Below are 17784 nucleotides of genomic sequence, written 5' to 3' on the forward strand. Positions count from 1 at the left end.
ATAGGGGAACTTACGTATTTTCGGCAGTCTAAGCCGATGCCGCACTTCTTTTGTGATTTTCTAAAATATAAGCAGACAAATTCCGTGTTTGTCTGTTTACATTTATGCGTTGCTCAATCCTCTATCGATTCACACCGACAGACTTGTCAAAATGCTTTTGGAAACGTTTTTTTTTTACAACGCTGCGAACATCTTTTATCAGTGTGACTATTGTCGGCAGCGTCATTCTCTTCGGCAACTTTCCTATAAGAACTGCTGATGAATCTCTTCGGCAGCTCCAAATCTGTCGCATTTTGAGGCGTGTTCATTTGAATTGATCACATCTCTGGCGATATTGTTTGTTCAGTCTCGGATATCTTATCAGCGGGAAGCGGGCAGAACAAAGAATCATCTGAATGTTTGCATTTGGTGTGTTTTGATAGAAAAATACTGTGTATTTGGCGTATGAAATTTGGTTGCCGATAATAGTCGAATGGTGCCGAAGCCGTAAGTCTCCCTATGTTTTACAAAGTTTATAAAATTACATAAGACGGCGACATATGTTTCGTCCTCTGGTTACATGGAAACTGCCCATAGTGCGATGGCAATGTGAACGCGTGCCGGCGATACAGATTTGAGCGCGGTGATAATCGTTATTGCATTGAGAAATGATTGGCCGGCGGTACATGGACGACATTACCGACCAAGGAGTAACTAGGTCTTTTAGTGGGTAGCTCGAACAACTCGCTGGTAAGCATGGTTTTGTGTTCTGACGGATTTGTCCGAGGGCAGCTCGGCAAATCAGGGTTTATTAGATTGCAATGTAATTTACTGCGGCTACGGTTTTGTTGTGATTTGTGCAGAAGGTCTCAAAAACCGTTGGTGAGGATCGCAGGTTCGAATCCCGCAGATCGAGGATCTTCTGTGGTTGGAAATTTTCTCTAATTCCAAGAACATAGAGTATAGGGGCAATTCTCGCTGAAACCAGGCCGCCATCGGCACCCATCGTTAGAATTCCAATTTTATGTCACTGATCGCTAGTTCTCGATAAAACTTAAGGGTGGTCCTTTCTGTTTTCTCAAATTGGTGAACCCCTCGTACGCCAGCTAGCTGAACAGTTTGCGAAAAAGCCCATTTTTCGATAAATCCTGGGTATTTCTTCACGGGATATGTCTCATATTTCGCTTGGAACACATAGCAAACTTAGTGGCATCGTATAGAGAATAGATATAGCTTTCATTTGAACTCGGAAAAATTTTGGCAGCCATTTTGAATTTGGCCGCCATCTTGAATTTTGTTAGAAAAATCGTTTTTTCACCATTAGCGCACCGCTACTTTTGAATTCTGAGATCACCATCAGAAAGCTGAGGAAAAATTGCGTAAGATAGGCTACAGAAACTAGGTGAGCAATGGTATTTACCCTATCAAATGAACGATTTTCTAAATCATGTTCTACGATTTTGACGTATATGGCGAGTGCAATCAATACAAAAATCTTTTTTTGTACTACAAAGAAACAAGTTTTCAACCTTTGGTGTTTTATTTGAGTCAAGTGAAGAATAAGAATATTATTTTGAGTGAAAAAATCTGGCGGCCATCTTGGATTTGACGCCATCTTGATTTTAGGTAGAAGAATTAATTTTTCACCTTGATAGCACTCAGCATGTTGAAATTAGAGGTTATCAATAAAAAAGGTTACGTATACTCTTCTTCTTTTTATTCTTAATTTTCCTGACGTTATGTCCCTACTGGAACCGAGCCAGATACTCAGCTGTATTGGTCATAAATCCACGTTATTAAATAGGAATTTCCTTTTTTAATGCGATTTCTGACAACAGAATAATTCTTCGACATATCTTTGAATTTAGTAATAATGAATAAATAAATTCAATAAATGAAAACCGTCCAAAAACATTGATTGTATTGAACAAACATTTTTTTACCATATGCATTGTTGTTCACTGAATAAAGTCTAAAGATTGCGCGTCGGGACATTTGTGAGTCTTGTGGTAATATCTGTAGTTTTAACGTAAAACATTGACAAAAGTGCATTAATTCAGAATGGAAATCTTAAATTTTGAAGCAAAAACAACATCTTTGATTTTCTGAGCCACAAAGTATCGTTTTAAGTACCGCTCAACATGCATGTGAAATATAGCGAAATTGAAAGATGAGAAGCAGGTTTTGTTCTAATGTGGACGTAATGCCGAAACGCAGGTGTATTATTTCGAGGTTGTAAAATCTGGCGGCCATCTTGTATTTCGACGCCATCTTGGTTTTTAGCAGGTGAATGATTTCTTACCATCTCAGTGCTCATCATGTTAAATTATGAGGCCTCCGTTAAAAAAAAAACAATCAGTTTCTTTTTTTCTTATCTTATCTCAGCTGTTCAACTGATTGTTCATTTCTATCAATGGTTTTAGACCAAATAAATGAAAGAAATAATGCTATTTTCAACTCAGAGATATGCAGAAGAAACATTCAGGTAGCAAATATGCGTTAAAAATCATATTTGATAATTTGTTTTCAAAGTTAGTTAAGCTGAGGGGCTGGCTCAGTTCCAGTAGGGGCGTTACATCAGGAAAAAGAAGAAGAAGAAGAAGAATCAGTGTAACGGTAGCATTAAAATTCAACATGTTGAGTGCTATCAAGGTGAAAACTCATTCTACTACTAAGAAACAAGATGGCGTCAAAATCCAAGATAGCCGCCAAATTTTTTCACTCAAAATAATACTCCTATTCTTCATCTGTCTTAAATAATTCACCAACGATTGAAAACTTGTTTCTTTGTAGTACAGAAAAATTATGTTTGCATTGATTGCACTCGCCATATACGTCAAAATAGTAGAACATGATTTAGAAAATCGTTCATATCATAGGGTAAATACATCAAATACATCAAAATAAATCATCATGTTTCATGTATACCTCCACCAACAAAATTATGTAGGTAGTGTTACTTGCACACGTTTCATACAAAGGTATTATTGTAGATATGAATTCATCAACAACTTCATAAAAACTCAAAATCACAATTTATTTCATTTGGTAGTGAAAACATGTTTTTTGACCAAAATTATAAGCATTTTTCACACCATGCGTGCGTTGTTTACTATTTTTGGCAGTTTTGTCCTCTCTTCTCTCGCTTCTCACGGACGGAGAAAGTTGCCATCAGTATGCATTTGAATTCTACAGTCAATTGTACTGTATAATATCTTATATTCATTTTTGCTGTTAAATTGCGTCGTACATTGTTGTTTTCACGCATAAAAATGTTTTGCAACACTTGTGACACTGTACGCCTTTTGAGTATTATGAAATTGTAAAATACGTGGTTGTAGCAAGTGTATGAATATCCAAACCATTCTAATTGCAAACATAGAAACTGGCATCACTTCCAATCAGTGAGAGCGGCGCATCCGAATCATAAACAATGTTGGCTCAGTAAATTCACGTTCCGGTGCTGCTTTCGAGCACAAATTGATCAATATAAGTGATTTATTGCTCCCAGGTGCATCGTACGTGAATAATCAATGTGTTTCAAGTATCGCATTTGATTTTTGAATTGCTACGGTGAGTAGAAATACGATTAAAAGTGAGTTTTAGAACGGGCACCGAATAGCCAACAAACAATATCTCGGTGCGTGAAGAAGAAGTAATTCGGAAGTGCGTGGTATTTTACAACACAAATCACAGCAATAACTACGTATTTGCATTCAAAAACTGGTGATTTGTGAAAAACATATTATGGAATGCTTTCAGTTAAGAAACCACCGCTCTACAATAAGGTTAGTAGCTTCAAATAATCATTTTTTGTGATCACTCTCCAAAACACTGAGAGAAGTGTGGGAGGAGGGAGCGGAAAGAGAAGGGGGAAGTAAGGTGCCATATTAGAGGCCATTTTGGTACTCATGGGGATATGTCCTTAAGGAAAATCGAGTAAGAGATGTATCGCCAGGTATTACCTAACAGAAAGATCAAAGTATGCTAGATTGATTGGCTCACGCATTCCTCCGAGTTATGGAAAATATTGAGTTTCGGAATATCGAGCAAGGGAGAGTTGACTGTAGGAATCAGAAATCTTTTTAAATTAAAGTAAAGAAAAATTATGAACATGGTAACGGTCACGGATTATATTTTCTCACAGGGGACAATGTAATTAATAAATTTCAGTATTTCTTAATGTGGTCCACTAAAATTTCAAGACGAAGTATTGATGATAATAAAATTAAAAAAATTAAAAACAAACAAACAATTTAACATGCAGCAAAATCTTCTGAATCCAATGTACAAGACTCTTGTTATAGACAAACATTTCTTCAGTAGTTACATTATTTTATGTTGTAGAACACTATAGCGAGAAAACCTCGCTTGTCATATACAGCATCAGCGTGGTGGTTCTGACTTTGGTGAATCACGCGATAACCGAAAGCTTATCTGTCCGGCTCGGGATTGGTTGTAAAAAATACTGTGGAAGTTTGATTCCAAAAATTCGTTTTTTTTTTAAATAATCCAAATAATTCTGTTTCAGCATAAAGCAGCACTGCATTCTGATGCATGTGTTTTCATCATGTTTTTGGAGGATACCCTGCTCGAGGTGTGTGGTGATTATGATTACCCTTATGAGAATCCACAAAATAAATCCATAGGGGAACCTGGTCCAATTCGGACCCTGTTCTAATTCGGACCATCAAGCATTTCTCAATACTGGCGCTACTGTAAAGATCGTGGGTACCGTTTTTCTGCTCACCGTTTGGCTTAGATCTAACACAATAAATTTGACGCCTTTCAGTTATTACGTTTGATTTTTATATTTGTTTATTGTTTTGAAGTGCTCAGGTGTACTGTTGGTTGGCGTTATTTCCAAGCTTCTATAAGCGACAATAATTATCCAATCTCTCTGTGTTATTTTATAATCGAATCACCCTAGCCTAAGCTTTCATCTGACCATATGGTTTTGATATGTCTATGCACCGTTTGTGCTCAACGAGTTTGAAAATCTCAAAATGTGTGTTGGTCCAATCTGGACCTTTTGATATGGTTCAATACGGACCTCTTGTTTTTCAACGTGTACTCAGTCTATTCTAAGAGCTCCACCCCGTGAAAATCTTCCCGAATCAATCGAAAATCACAGAAGTTGTAATATTGATTAATAGTGCCTTTGTTTCTGTTGCGGTCAAGAAAATGGCTTCGCAAAAAACTAAAGGAATCAATAAATCAGCAACTTGAAAAGCATCTTCATCAATACCACAGCCAAGCTTTATCCAAAATAGTTTGGCAATACGCTATAAAAAACGTTTACGAGTAGTATATAAGAACAATACAGTCAACTATCCCTTATCCGATTTACTGTGTTTTTGTTCACAAGCTCGAAGGAAAACGCAGTCCCTTCAATATAGTGTACTTCAATCCATAAATATAAGTAGGTACTTCTCAAACTTGAATTTCCGAGACTTCTGTTTCAGTTTCCCATACAAGTTCACTTTTTCAACTCGATATTTCATAGCAAAGTTTCAATGTGTGGAAAATTTTACAATATTCAACTTCAAAATTACTTTTTCAAATGTATTTTGTCAAAATAAATAAAAAAAAAAAGCTCTAAAATTTGAAAATATGTGTACTTCATCTCGATAGCTCCCATACACGATAGTCTGTTCAAAATCGAGTCAGGAATAGTTGACCGTACCCAATTTTGAACAAGTTTCCGACATATTTTTTAATGAAATTCATATTTCACTTGAGCTTGTTCTGACTCGAATTAGTTTGAAATTTCTCATACATTGAGTTCATTTTTTATGCTTGCGCTTGCAGAAAAAGTTCAATAAGCTTTGATACCAAACAAATCGGAGTAATATTTTGTTACTAACATTGCAAATAACGATGCAATATAGGGTGGTCCGAATTAGAACATGGGGGGTCCGAATTGGAACAGGGTTGGTCCAATTCGGACCTTTTGGAGAAGTTGGTTCAAACATGTCTAGCCATGTCCTGGTAGGAGCTATCACAAAACTCTCTGAGAGAAGAATGTGCGCGCTGAATTGCGCTTTCTCGAAAACATAAAACTTTTCATGCCATTCATCGTGCTGAAAAGATATGGCCAAAAAACTGTTACTAGGTCCGAATTGGACCATGTTCCCCTACATAAACTTCAACTCGTATAATTGTAATTGTAATTGTAATTACTCAATCCACACCCTGGCAGACAATTATCCGCCCATCTAGACACGGGCTGGGTGAGGACCTACCAAGCCTCCCCCGTTAACATGTCCTATACCGTTTAGCACACCGGGATCTTCCACAAGCAGGCGCCGGAATTAAAGCGGTCCCACAAGCTTCAGATACATTAAATAGATATAGTCCCCCTGGCACTAAACCGAATGGCGCCCTCCGCTTCACCACTAGTACTGCTTCCCCACACGCCAAGCACAATATCGAAAGTAGCGCGTTGTATAGCAAATACAGTACACCACCTCCGACACTATGCCAAATGTACAGGAAAAACAGCACCAGTAAGAAAGCGGAAGGCGCACCACTCGGTTCAGTGCCAGAAGGACTATAAGTATAACGAAGAAGAAATGAAAAGATAGTAGAGTTGGTTCGGTTATTTGATTGCTGAAACGAAAAAAACAGAAACAAAGTGTTAACATTAAAACGGGGTTTTATAATTGATAAATGTATCGATAGTTTCTCATCTGTTACGTTTCCTTATCGTAGCGCTGTCGATTTTTTCCATCTCCAGGGTGTTCGTCTCCGCTCGAGCAATGAGGACCATGATGAAATGAGAATATAAAAATGTGAGCATTAGTGTTGATCTAGTAATAGATTAATTTAAACTGCTTTTCATGTGCTAAGTAACTTGTAAACTCCTACTCAATTATGTTTTGTTGGCCTACACGTTTTATTTAGACACAATTTTATTTAGAAAACTATTTGGATCCGAGATTTTAGGTGCAGATTGAGCATGTTTGATAAAACAAGCATCCTGTTTTCAGTTAAAGAATGTTCAAGAAGTTAATGATTCTGTTATTTATACTGGCTACATACAAGAATTCACTATTGATGTAATATATGGATATTGAAAGTTCCAACGCGCGATTATAATACTTCAGTTTTCGTGCTGTTGTATTGGTGTAAGTAGTGGGAAACCAATCAGTTTGGTGATTCTAACGGTAACAAATAGCAAGACGAAAGGAAAGTTGATAATCTATCATCATTATGATTTCAGTCCTAATTCCATGATCCGTTTAATAAATTCCGCGTATGATTCGGCAATTTTAACAATTTATACATGTGTATTCGAAGAAAACAGACTACGAGCATTTATTACCTGTTGCAAGGTTCCTAAGTGATCAGATATTTATCATTTTCTACAGCCTAATTTAATAATACCTACATTGGGTTGTAACAAAAATTTGATCTTGGGATGTTGATTTGCCTCCTAATCATAGTTTCGACAATAGTCACATGCTTACTATCCCTTGTGGCAGTGTTGTTGATTCTATTGTCTATCGCTCATCAGTTTCGCGCCACCCGGCAGGGACTTGGTCCTATGTACCCAATACTCTGCTGTGTCTTAACTTCACGCAATACATTCTGTAGATGTGTGATACAGTTTGCGGAATATTATGATTTATCACTTCGTTCAGATGGAAAATTCTGTTATGGTACCATATTCACATATCAGATAACTCCCACCTGGAACGATGTAATACATCGGAGACATGTAGATTCAGATGTATGTAGACGATCTATGCCTAGTTCGGCTCTGATCGACAGGCAATCAGTGTATTCAGTTTTTCAACTAGCTTGAAGCGATGAACGTTTCAAGACAAGTTCTCCACTATATCTGCTAGCGATCACCGGTCGTCGATAGACATTTCGGTTCTTTTCTGCTAAAGATAGATCCGATTGTATGCCAAAGACTATGGCTCATGCTTTTCAATACAGCTGGAAAAACAAGAACTACACCCAGCACCAAATAGTACGTAACTATGAGGCGGACCGGAAGGTTTGATGAGCAATCCCCACCAGTACATAAACTTCAACTCGTATAATGTCCGAAAAAAATAGTTGAAAAAATAGACAAATTTACTATAGGAATTTCTCAGGCTATACCATGACCCCACAGTTATGGATCAAATAGTGTGGAGTCCAACCTATAAAATTCAATAAAACGACATGGAAAACGTAAAATTGTAATTTAAAAGCACGAATCGAATCGTTTCAAATTGGAGCTTCGGTTAGTAAAATGTTTTGAGTGTAATATTTACATAGGATTGCATAAAAATTAACAATTGTGTCGGTTCCTGAAAACCATATTATGGATCAACTTTCATATTATGGATCAAATTGTGACATATTACGGATCAGTGCGCAAAATCAAGAGATTTTCAACTCAATGCAATGCTGTATTGCATGGTATGGCGAAAGTTAACAATGTGTCATATATTACTGCAAAATATAGCAGTGTTAGAGCTGGAAACAAGGGTAAAATGCCCTTTTTATTGTGATACTGCATTGTAGTAACTGAGACATGAACTGTTTCCGCTCCACACCAAATTTTCCACCCATTTTGTCTGCTAAAATATGAAATTTTCAAACCTTGATGTTTTATTAGTTTTATCCTTAGTGCTGTTGTCTGAAAATGTCGAATCCAATGCATAAAATAGTAGAAATCTACATTCTTTGGAAGTGATCCATAACCGTGGTAAACAATCATTTCCTGGTCCATATTATGGATCACTAGTTAGATGTGCTAATATTCGGTATTTTGAATAAAAATTCAAGTAAAATGTTTTCCAAAGATGAATTCATACTAAATCGAAGCGAACGAACATAAAACATGCTATAGCATTTGAATTTTACCACCTGTGGAAGCTTATGAATGCTGACGGCACTTCTTACAGAAAACGACCATATAATGATAGTTGTGTGGTACCAACTAAACATTTGTCAAAAACACCGTTATTTAGCGGTTGAATGTTGTGCTTAACATTACAAATGGTAGAAGACAAATAGTATAACATGGGAAAAATATGTTTTACGTCAACGTTTATGTTTTGAGCGAGTTATCCGATGTTGAACGCCAAAGTGATCCGTCACTGTGGGTGATCCGTAACTGTGTGGGCATGGTACATAGCGTAAATTCTTGTCGAAAACTAAGGCTTTACTTTCAAGGAATTTCGGCATGGCCAAGTTTTCTTGAAATGAATGGTAGAAATTTAACATGACGTGAAAAAATGTAAAATAGCTTTCTTTGATTTTGATTCAATTTTTTAAGTAGTTTTGCATGAATAAATTTGTTGCTTGAATTATATTTTTTCAAAATAGATTATTATTTCAAAAATTATTTGATTAATATTCAATAGATTTGTAGCACAATTTTTCAAAAAGCTTTTCGATATGCATTAAGGTACACCGAGGCAAGTTGAAACGGGTGGGGTAATATGAAATGCCAAGTTTTGAATATGATGCCAATAAATATCGGCAGATTTTTCTACTGTAAACGTTTGGACCATTTATTAACTTAATGTTTTTGTGTTAATATTTCTTATCATACTACCATTTCACTATGATACCTTTCCATTTGATCTTACACCAGCCATTTCAACTTGCCCCGGTTTACCTTATAAAATTTTAGTATAATCAAACACCTCAAGGAATATTTAAGGGTGGCTTCAGAAGTTTTGCAAATCTTTTCGAAATAAGTCAATATTGATAATACTTTTTATTATCAAATTGATTTCGGAAAATGTTCCCAGATTTACCTTAAAAATGTTACTTAATCTTTCAAAAGTTCAGTTTTCGCTCGCAATTCCCTAAAAAAATCATTAATTCTGTCTAATCTAATACAGAGATATTTCGCTGAAAGTTCTATTACAAATTGTTCTTTGAATTGCTTTAAATAGTTTTCCCAAAAATTGTATTACAAATTCTTCCGCAAATTTCATCAAAAGTCCTTAAGAAATATTTCCAAAATATTGCACATATTGCGTCAAAATGTCCTATTTGTTTTCTTTTTTAGAAATTCTGTCTGTAGAGTCTGTAGCAAAATAACTGGGAAGGGGAAAATTTATGAAGATATTCATAAACAAATTTTTATTGATTTTCCTTAAACCACTTCTTTAGAAATTGGTTCTTGGTTTGAATTTTTGTGCGATAGGAAAGCTGAATTTCTAAAGGCTTTCTGGCAGAATTCTAGAACACCAGAAATCAAGAAATAGTAGCTTTTAAGGATAATTTCTAAAGAACATTCTGGTGGACCTTTAGAATTTTGTTTTATTTTTGTTAATTAATTACAGAACTTTTAACTGTCCTGTAATATACCTGTAGAAAAAACATTATAAACTATCATTCATTGTACCATTGCCCACCTATTGTTCGACTTACTTCAACATTTTGTTGTTTCTCCATCCTTCGCATAACGCTTTGAGGATCCTCATACAAAAATCTGTCCATACTCCAAAAAGCAACGTTTTAAAGAATCTAAAAAAGGTAAAATATACAAGTTTTGAAAAATTACAGATTTTTTATGCGTATGGTTTCTGATTCCTGAAAATCCATTAGGAATTCCTCAACATATTTTAAAAGTAATGTAAAAGTTTCCACTGAGATTTAAATAAGAATTTCACATTTTCGCATTGAACTTCTACAGTACAAAAAATAGTCGATAATAAAACCTTCTTTAGGGGGGTCTGTAGCCTTGAGTTTACGCTTTCGCTTCATAAGCGGAAGGTCTTGGGTTCGATTCCCAGCCCCTCCACGAAAAATCCGTCCAGCCACCAGAAGACGCCTCACGGAGGACCGTGCTTTGGGGAGCACATCCATCCTCCGTCAGTATCAGATGGCGACTAAGACAAACTGACCCTTTTCGCAGGCAGCTAGCCTCACTAATAGCAGAGCTCTCTCCTACCTGCTCGGTGTGAGAGCAAAAGAGTAGGAGAGAGTGAAACTAGATGTAAATATCGTAAATATAGATAAGTTGAAAATAGATCTGTATCGATAAAGAAGCTACAGATCAACTGAGTCCGGCACAGCAGTGGCCAAAAGCACGGAGTGCCTATAAAAAAAATAAAAAAATAAAACCTTCAAAATAGTTTGTTTGGAAATTATAGAGGTAGGAAAAATGATTTCTACATCAATATGTTCACCATAGTATCAAGAATCTTTGAAGTTCATACTAAATATTATATAAAATTCTAGTTACAAATACTTTCAGTAAAAATTCCATACGATTTAACACGGATCATTTTTTATTATAAAAGACGTCGAAAAAGAACACGATTTTATGTCGTAAATTCCTATAAGAACCACTTAAGCTTTTCTGTGAGGTACATTGTTAACATGTTTCAGAAATTCTTAAATTTAGCGGCAGGAATTGAATGATTTTTTCCGAATTATATTTAAGCTGCAACTATTTCAAAACTGAAATCTGATGGAAGTGTTTCATAGAGGAATTCATAAAGCAATCCTGAGTTTTTATTCGAAAAAAAGGATTAATTCGAGAACCTGAAAGAATACTTGATGGAACTTCTTGAGATTTTTTTTTTAGAAGTTTAAGAATGAATTGCAAGTGCTTAGTGAAAAATTTCTTCAATTAAAATCTCAAAAGAATCGTTAGTGCGGTTTTAAGAAAAAAAGAAAATGCTTAGATGAATCTTTGGTATACTTTATTCCGATAAATCTACGAGATTAATTCTCTATGAAATCTCTGAACAAATTACTCGTGGATTTTTGATTATTTTCACGGCAAAGTTTCTGAAAGTATTGCTTAGTTAGGAATTTTTGAAAAAAAAAACAAATAAAAATTTTCAAGAGACTTTTAAAGTAATGCGAAATGTTGCACCTTGATTTTAGATAAATCAAAACATAAATATCTGTAAAAAAAATACAGATTTATTGCGGAAAGCTTCTCTGAGTAATCTTAAATAACGTTTTCCAATTCAATTTTTTTTAAAGTGCTCATGAAATTTTTGTGGAATATTACTAGGAATCCGATTTTTTAAGCAGTTCGATAGAGATTCTTCGAAAAATTTTCTGATGAGATCAAAAAGTCTGAGAATGATTCTCTTGGGGAATCCCAGGACGAACTCAATGAAAACTAGTATGGAGTTCTTGAAAAGAGCGCTGAAAAGTACGAACACAATTCATGAATAAATTCCTGTAGGGATTCTCAGAGGAAACTCTTCAAAACACATGATTGAATACCTGAAAAGATCAAAGAAGAAACACAAAAGACAATCCTTATGAACTTTTTGCTAGAATTCTTTAAAGATTTTTGACTGGATACATCAAGAGTGAATCTTTTTCGTAGCGATAATTGAAATTTACAAATATCACTGATATGCCGCGAAATGAGACAAAATAAGAAATAAATGAAATCGATACAAATCTGTAAAAAACACGAAATTTGTGAAATCGTGATTATTGCGACTGACATTACTTCTGTAAAACAAGTATTTGCTAGCCGTAGGCCCCCTTCAGAAAAAAATCCTAGCTACGCCAATGCTTATCCTGTTTCTGATTCGAAACAGATTTGAATATTAATAAACACTACAAAAATCTCAATGATTTGACTATTATGCTCAGCGTAAAAGAAACGATCAAAACAAAAATGTGAAAGAAAAACAAACTTCTTGTTGAGTACTCACTTGCCACAGCCCAAGCTTCTCTCCGCTCGATCGCTTCCAACGTCGAGTTCAAATCCCGCTTGCATTCAACTCCTTTCAAACCACCGATCACTTGCCTCAGCACATCCAAAAATTTCCGATCCATCCCTCCGAATACACCATCACGACCCTCCGGAACACTTGACACCCGTTTCAACTCAGATCTCAACGAAATTTTATCCTGTCCCTGTTTTATCACTGCTGACAGAATCTTCTTCCCGTCCACGTGCAACTGTCCGCCACTTCCCTGATCATAGTCGCCTTTGAACAGCTCACTTCGATCGGCAGCCTTTGCCAACCCAAAGACGATCCCCAGGAGAATCACTGAACCCCACAGCCCTCTTAGTTTCATGGCTCACTTTGTCGATATCTGCAATTGCACTTTCCGGAAAACAACCAATATTTGCGGCGATTCTATTTGCTCACCGTCAACATAGCAAAGTTACCGCGCGGGATAACGTCTGAAGAGATGGGAATCGATGATCGGGAGATAGAGATCGAGAGATGTCCACTATTGGAGCGTGCGTTCCGGGTCGCGATCGGGCTGAGACTGAGACGAGATCGATCCCGCGAGCTGCGGTTAATTTGCGCGCGACAAAGCCGCGTGCCGGCGACATTGACGGGGAGGGATCTAGAAAAGTTACCCGGCTGCAAGGGGCGGCATGTTCTGTTCCATATATGCAACCGTGCTGGGCCGGTGTTTTACTACTAGTAACTACACGCTGCTGGCTGTTAATGTTCAAGCAATCATCACACGGCGTGTATGCGGCAGTGGTTTATTACCAAAAATATGCATTGCCAAATCAGTGCGCATCGTACTTTTGTGTTGTGCGTACACAAATTCTTTCTGCTCTCGGACGTTTTTAAAACTACCTTAAGGAATTTAACAGTACTTATCAGTGCTAATTCCTATACCTTTTCGATTCCTGTTTGGACCCATGTCTACGATTTTTTGTTGGACCCGTTAGTGAAAGCTTAGACATTGTCTTGTGAAAAAAAAAACCTCGTAGACGATCACTTCTTCTTTCGTCTATTCATTAAATATGATTGCTTTCACGAACAAACGGAAGGGTGAATCTCTGAAAAAGCAGCCTCTGACCCAAGCTCTTCGATTCAAATGAGGAAACAAAGAGTGCCCCCAATCGTGGTCAGTTGTGCTGAATTCGGAGGATTTAGGCAGAAGATCTTGAACTCCATTAGGAGAATCAAAGTTTCCTTTTAAATCGCGAAGAAAGCAGACTGTCGTGTTTTGCTGGAAACGCTTAAAGATCATGAACTTCTTCTCAAACATCTTGAAGATAAGAAGTTCATTTTTTTTATTTATGACGCCAACACTGAACTAACTTTTTTATTTTCAGTTTTAGGTGAATCTGGTCTTCAGAAGAGTTGCAGAGGAAGAGAAGATACACATTTTTGCTGAACATCGCAAGTTTGTATTTCTTGTGATTTTGAAGTTATAAGTAAATTTAAGTGAAAAACTATAAAATCTTTAGATGCCCATAACTCATGGAGTTGGTTCAATAAAAAATTTTTTTAGTGGCATTCGAAAGGTCATACAATAGGCAACTTTTTCTGCAAAAACTGTGAGAACGTAATTTTTGTAAATTGACAAAATTCACTTCAAAAATACACTTAAAAACTCGAAATTCGCTTGTAACTTACAAGATTTTAAAGTTAACGACGTGCTGTCTTCAGCAAAGTTATAGAATTTAACTAGATCTACAACTTTTTCATATCGAACCTTATGGAGAAATGTGAAACAAAACATGTAGAGCTTATAATACATTTTACTATTAGTTTATACAAAATTATTCAAGTAGTATCAATATATTTGTACTTTTATTCTATCAATAATTTTCCAAACCTTATAATCTTGGCATCTTTAATAATATTAGATTATTCCACAATTTCCACAGCTCTGCACCCCAGGACACTATTGTATTTATTTAGTCACAATAATAGCAGTCACAATGACAAAACATTCAAAGTTTCTTAAGTTGCATTGGCACCATTTTACATTTTGAATTAAATGTGAGTTATACCAGTGAGTACTGATAAAATAATAATAAAATCATAATACCATACAAAGTTTACAACAGCAAGTATTTGAAAGCGACTACTGATAAACTAACTTATTGTTGCGTAGTCATAAATATAAGGTGACCTACATCTGAATCGTATCATCATTTCTTGATATTTTGTTTCACATTTCTCTAAAAAGTGGTGTATGGAAAAGTTGTAGATCTAGTTAAATTCTATAACTTTGCTGAAGACAGCAAGTCGTTAACTTAAAAATCTTGTAAATTACAAGCGAATTTCGAGTTTTTAAGTGTATTTTTGAAGTGAATTTTGTCAATTTACAAAAATTACGTTCTCACAGTTTTTGCAGAAAAAGTTGCCTATTGTATGACCTTTCGAATGCCACTAAAAAAAAATTTTATTGAACCAACTCCATGAGTTATGGGCATCTGAAGATTTCATAGTTTTTCACTTCATCTATAACTTGAAAATCACAAGTAATAAAAACTTGTATCTTCACTTCCTCTGCAACTCTTCTGAAGACCAGATTCACCTAAAACTTAAAATAAAAAAGTTAGACCAAAATAACTGATTTTTTGGGTCCACCCTAAGTTAAAACTTTCAAAATCAATTTACTTAGCTCAAATGAAGAGTTAGATCAAAAATGTCTTCCACAAAGTTGTTCAAAATAACCTTTTCTAAAAGTTTGCAGAAGAGCGCTGTCACAAATTTCATCAAACAAAAAAGTTTGAGTCAAAACTTTAACTTAAATAAGGGCCACCCTATTAAACTTTTTTCTTTAAAGATGCAAAACTCAATTACGAATAACTTCTCTGAAGACATCGAACGTCCAAAATCGAATAGAACAGAGAAAACACTTTTTTCCGGCTAAATTGTCGATTCGGTCCATTGTGCACTGTCTGTGACTACACGTCCGATTGAAACTCTCTAAGCCGCATACGAAAGACACCCAACTAACAATTCAGAGCCACAAACAAGCATGCATGTTTAATTATTGTTCAATAATGGTAAAGAGCTGAGAAGGTGCTTTTTTAACACAAACTTAGGTCAATGTTCAACGTTATGCATTAGAATGAACAAAAGTTGAATCGCCACTTATTAAACGTTTCCAAAGATTCTAATTCGACTAGTCAAGATTGTTTTACTAATGAGCTGAACAAGACATGTTTCCCCCAATTAAAAAGCTAATATTCCACTAAACAAATGTATATGCATAAAAGGATATTCAGAAGACGAACTAACGTTTTACTTGCGTCGCACTTCAGCTATTTCCACTTTGTGTAAAAAAACATCATTTTGACCATCATCGACATAAATTTTCTCACTGTGTGCTTAAAATAGCCGACTGAACTCAGCTTGGATCAGCACTGAACAGCAGCTGAATAATATGCTTGTTCAGTTGTTGATTAGCTTACCATGTGTAGATTAAACTCTGTCGAATAGAAGCCCAAACATGATCGATATTCAGCTATGAGAGGTTTATATTTTGCACTGGACGATTCAATCATCAATTCTAGGATAGCGCAGATGGCAAGGCATACCGCTGATGATTGGAAGGTCTCGAGTTCGAATCCAGTATCCAGGCGATTTTTAAATAAGGTTGTTATACTTATACATGATAATTGTGTACACTACATTTATAAAATGCCTAGAAAAATGAATTTTTGTTTTTATTTGTTTTTAATTATTTTTGGACCAGCCGTATGAAAGCTGAACTAAATGCTTGTAAAACGTTTTTAGAACTGAAAAATAAAGTTAGTATTCAACGACATGCTGTAAAGTTTCTCCATATTTGTGTGAACAATGCTTGAACAAAGGTTGGCCATGGAAATTATTAAAATGTTATAAAACATTATGCTGGATAAAACTGCCATAATGGTGCTTGTTAAATGAGTGAATGTTAGTTGGGCAAAGAGTTATTCTTACTTCGTTTGAATTTTTTCAAAAACATTTTTAGAATTTTATATACTAAATTTTTTACTACACTTTTTTTGCTCACCTTAGTGATTTTAGTATTTAATTTTTTTGCAAAAAAGTGAAGTGTTAAAGTTCATTTGTAGTTTTACTAAACTTTTACTTAAAGTTGTGACATTTTTCAAAAAGCACACTGAAAAAAACATATCTAATTTCCTCAGCATTGGATCGACCAAAATTCTAAAACAAGATGTCATTAGAAGCGTAATCTTATATTCTATGAAGAGCACTCACGACTTTTTTGCGAAAAAATCTGAAAACTAGTCAAAATCAAAGAAACAGTCATTCAAGTCATAGTGCAAAAGTTTGGGTTCACCTGAACTTACTTAAAACATGAAAATTGTGTGAAATATTCAACAACAACAACAACACACACATACACACAGAGGAGAGGGCCGTGAAGGTGATATCAGCTCTATCCCGGATCATGCCCAACAATTCAGCGATCAGCAGCAGCAAGAAGCGACCACTGGTGAGCGTGTCGACGTCGATACTCAGATACGCTGGCCCCGTGTGGCTGACAGCACTGCAGACGAAGAGGAACCGCTTCCGGCTGAACAGTACGTTCAGACGGTGGTGATCATTTGGAATAAAGTCGTTTGGCATAAAGCCGTTTGGCATAAAGTCGTTTGGCATAATGGTCGTTTGTCATAATGGTCGTTTGGCATAATGAGTCTGAAACCAATAATTTCTCAATTTTTCGTGTTTACGTTTTTATTGAATCTTTCTGATTTTGTTTTGGAGTCAATTGATACAAAATGACACTTTATTCAACAATCATTCGCTCTTGAATAAATTTAAGCATATTAGGAAAGTTATTGCCAATAGTATTTTAATTTTTATCCAGAAATTATCCGCTATTGGAACAAATTTTTGCACTAAAGAATTTTATATATTTCGCACAAATTTACTTTTCTTTTAATTGTTTTTTTTTTTCTAAATATGATGTAACCATAATCATAGGTATGAAAACTGTTGATTTAAATTTAAATAAATTTCTCCTTCTTTATGCATAGGCTGATCTTTGGAGCTATAATTTTCATATATTTTTTTTGTTTCCAACTGACAAAAGGGCGGCAATCGATAACATTGATCTTTTCAAATTATCAGCGAAAAGAGAAAT

General features: G+C 35.5%; 1 protein-coding gene across 1 annotated transcript in view; it reads right to left on the reverse strand.

The window, feature by feature from the left end:
* LOC5567316 (nose resistant to fluoxetine protein 6) overlaps positions 1-13296 on the reverse strand; it is a 91973-nt gene extending 78677 nt beyond the window's left edge. The window contains exon 1 of the mRNA XM_021839035.1: positions 12630-13296. Within this exon, the coding sequence (XP_021694727.1) occupies positions 12630-12999 (370 nt within the window). The 5' untranslated portion in view covers positions 13000-13296. The remainder of the gene's footprint in view (positions 1-12629) is intronic.
* Between the last annotated feature and the right edge of the window lie 4488 nt (positions 13297-17784).

Source organism: Aedes aegypti, chromosome 1 (genome assembly GCF_002204515.2).
Source record: "Aedes aegypti strain LVP_AGWG chromosome 1, AaegL5.0 Primary Assembly, whole genome shotgun sequence".
NCBI classification, from domain to species: Eukaryota; Metazoa; Arthropoda; class Insecta; order Diptera; family Culicidae; genus Aedes; species Aedes aegypti.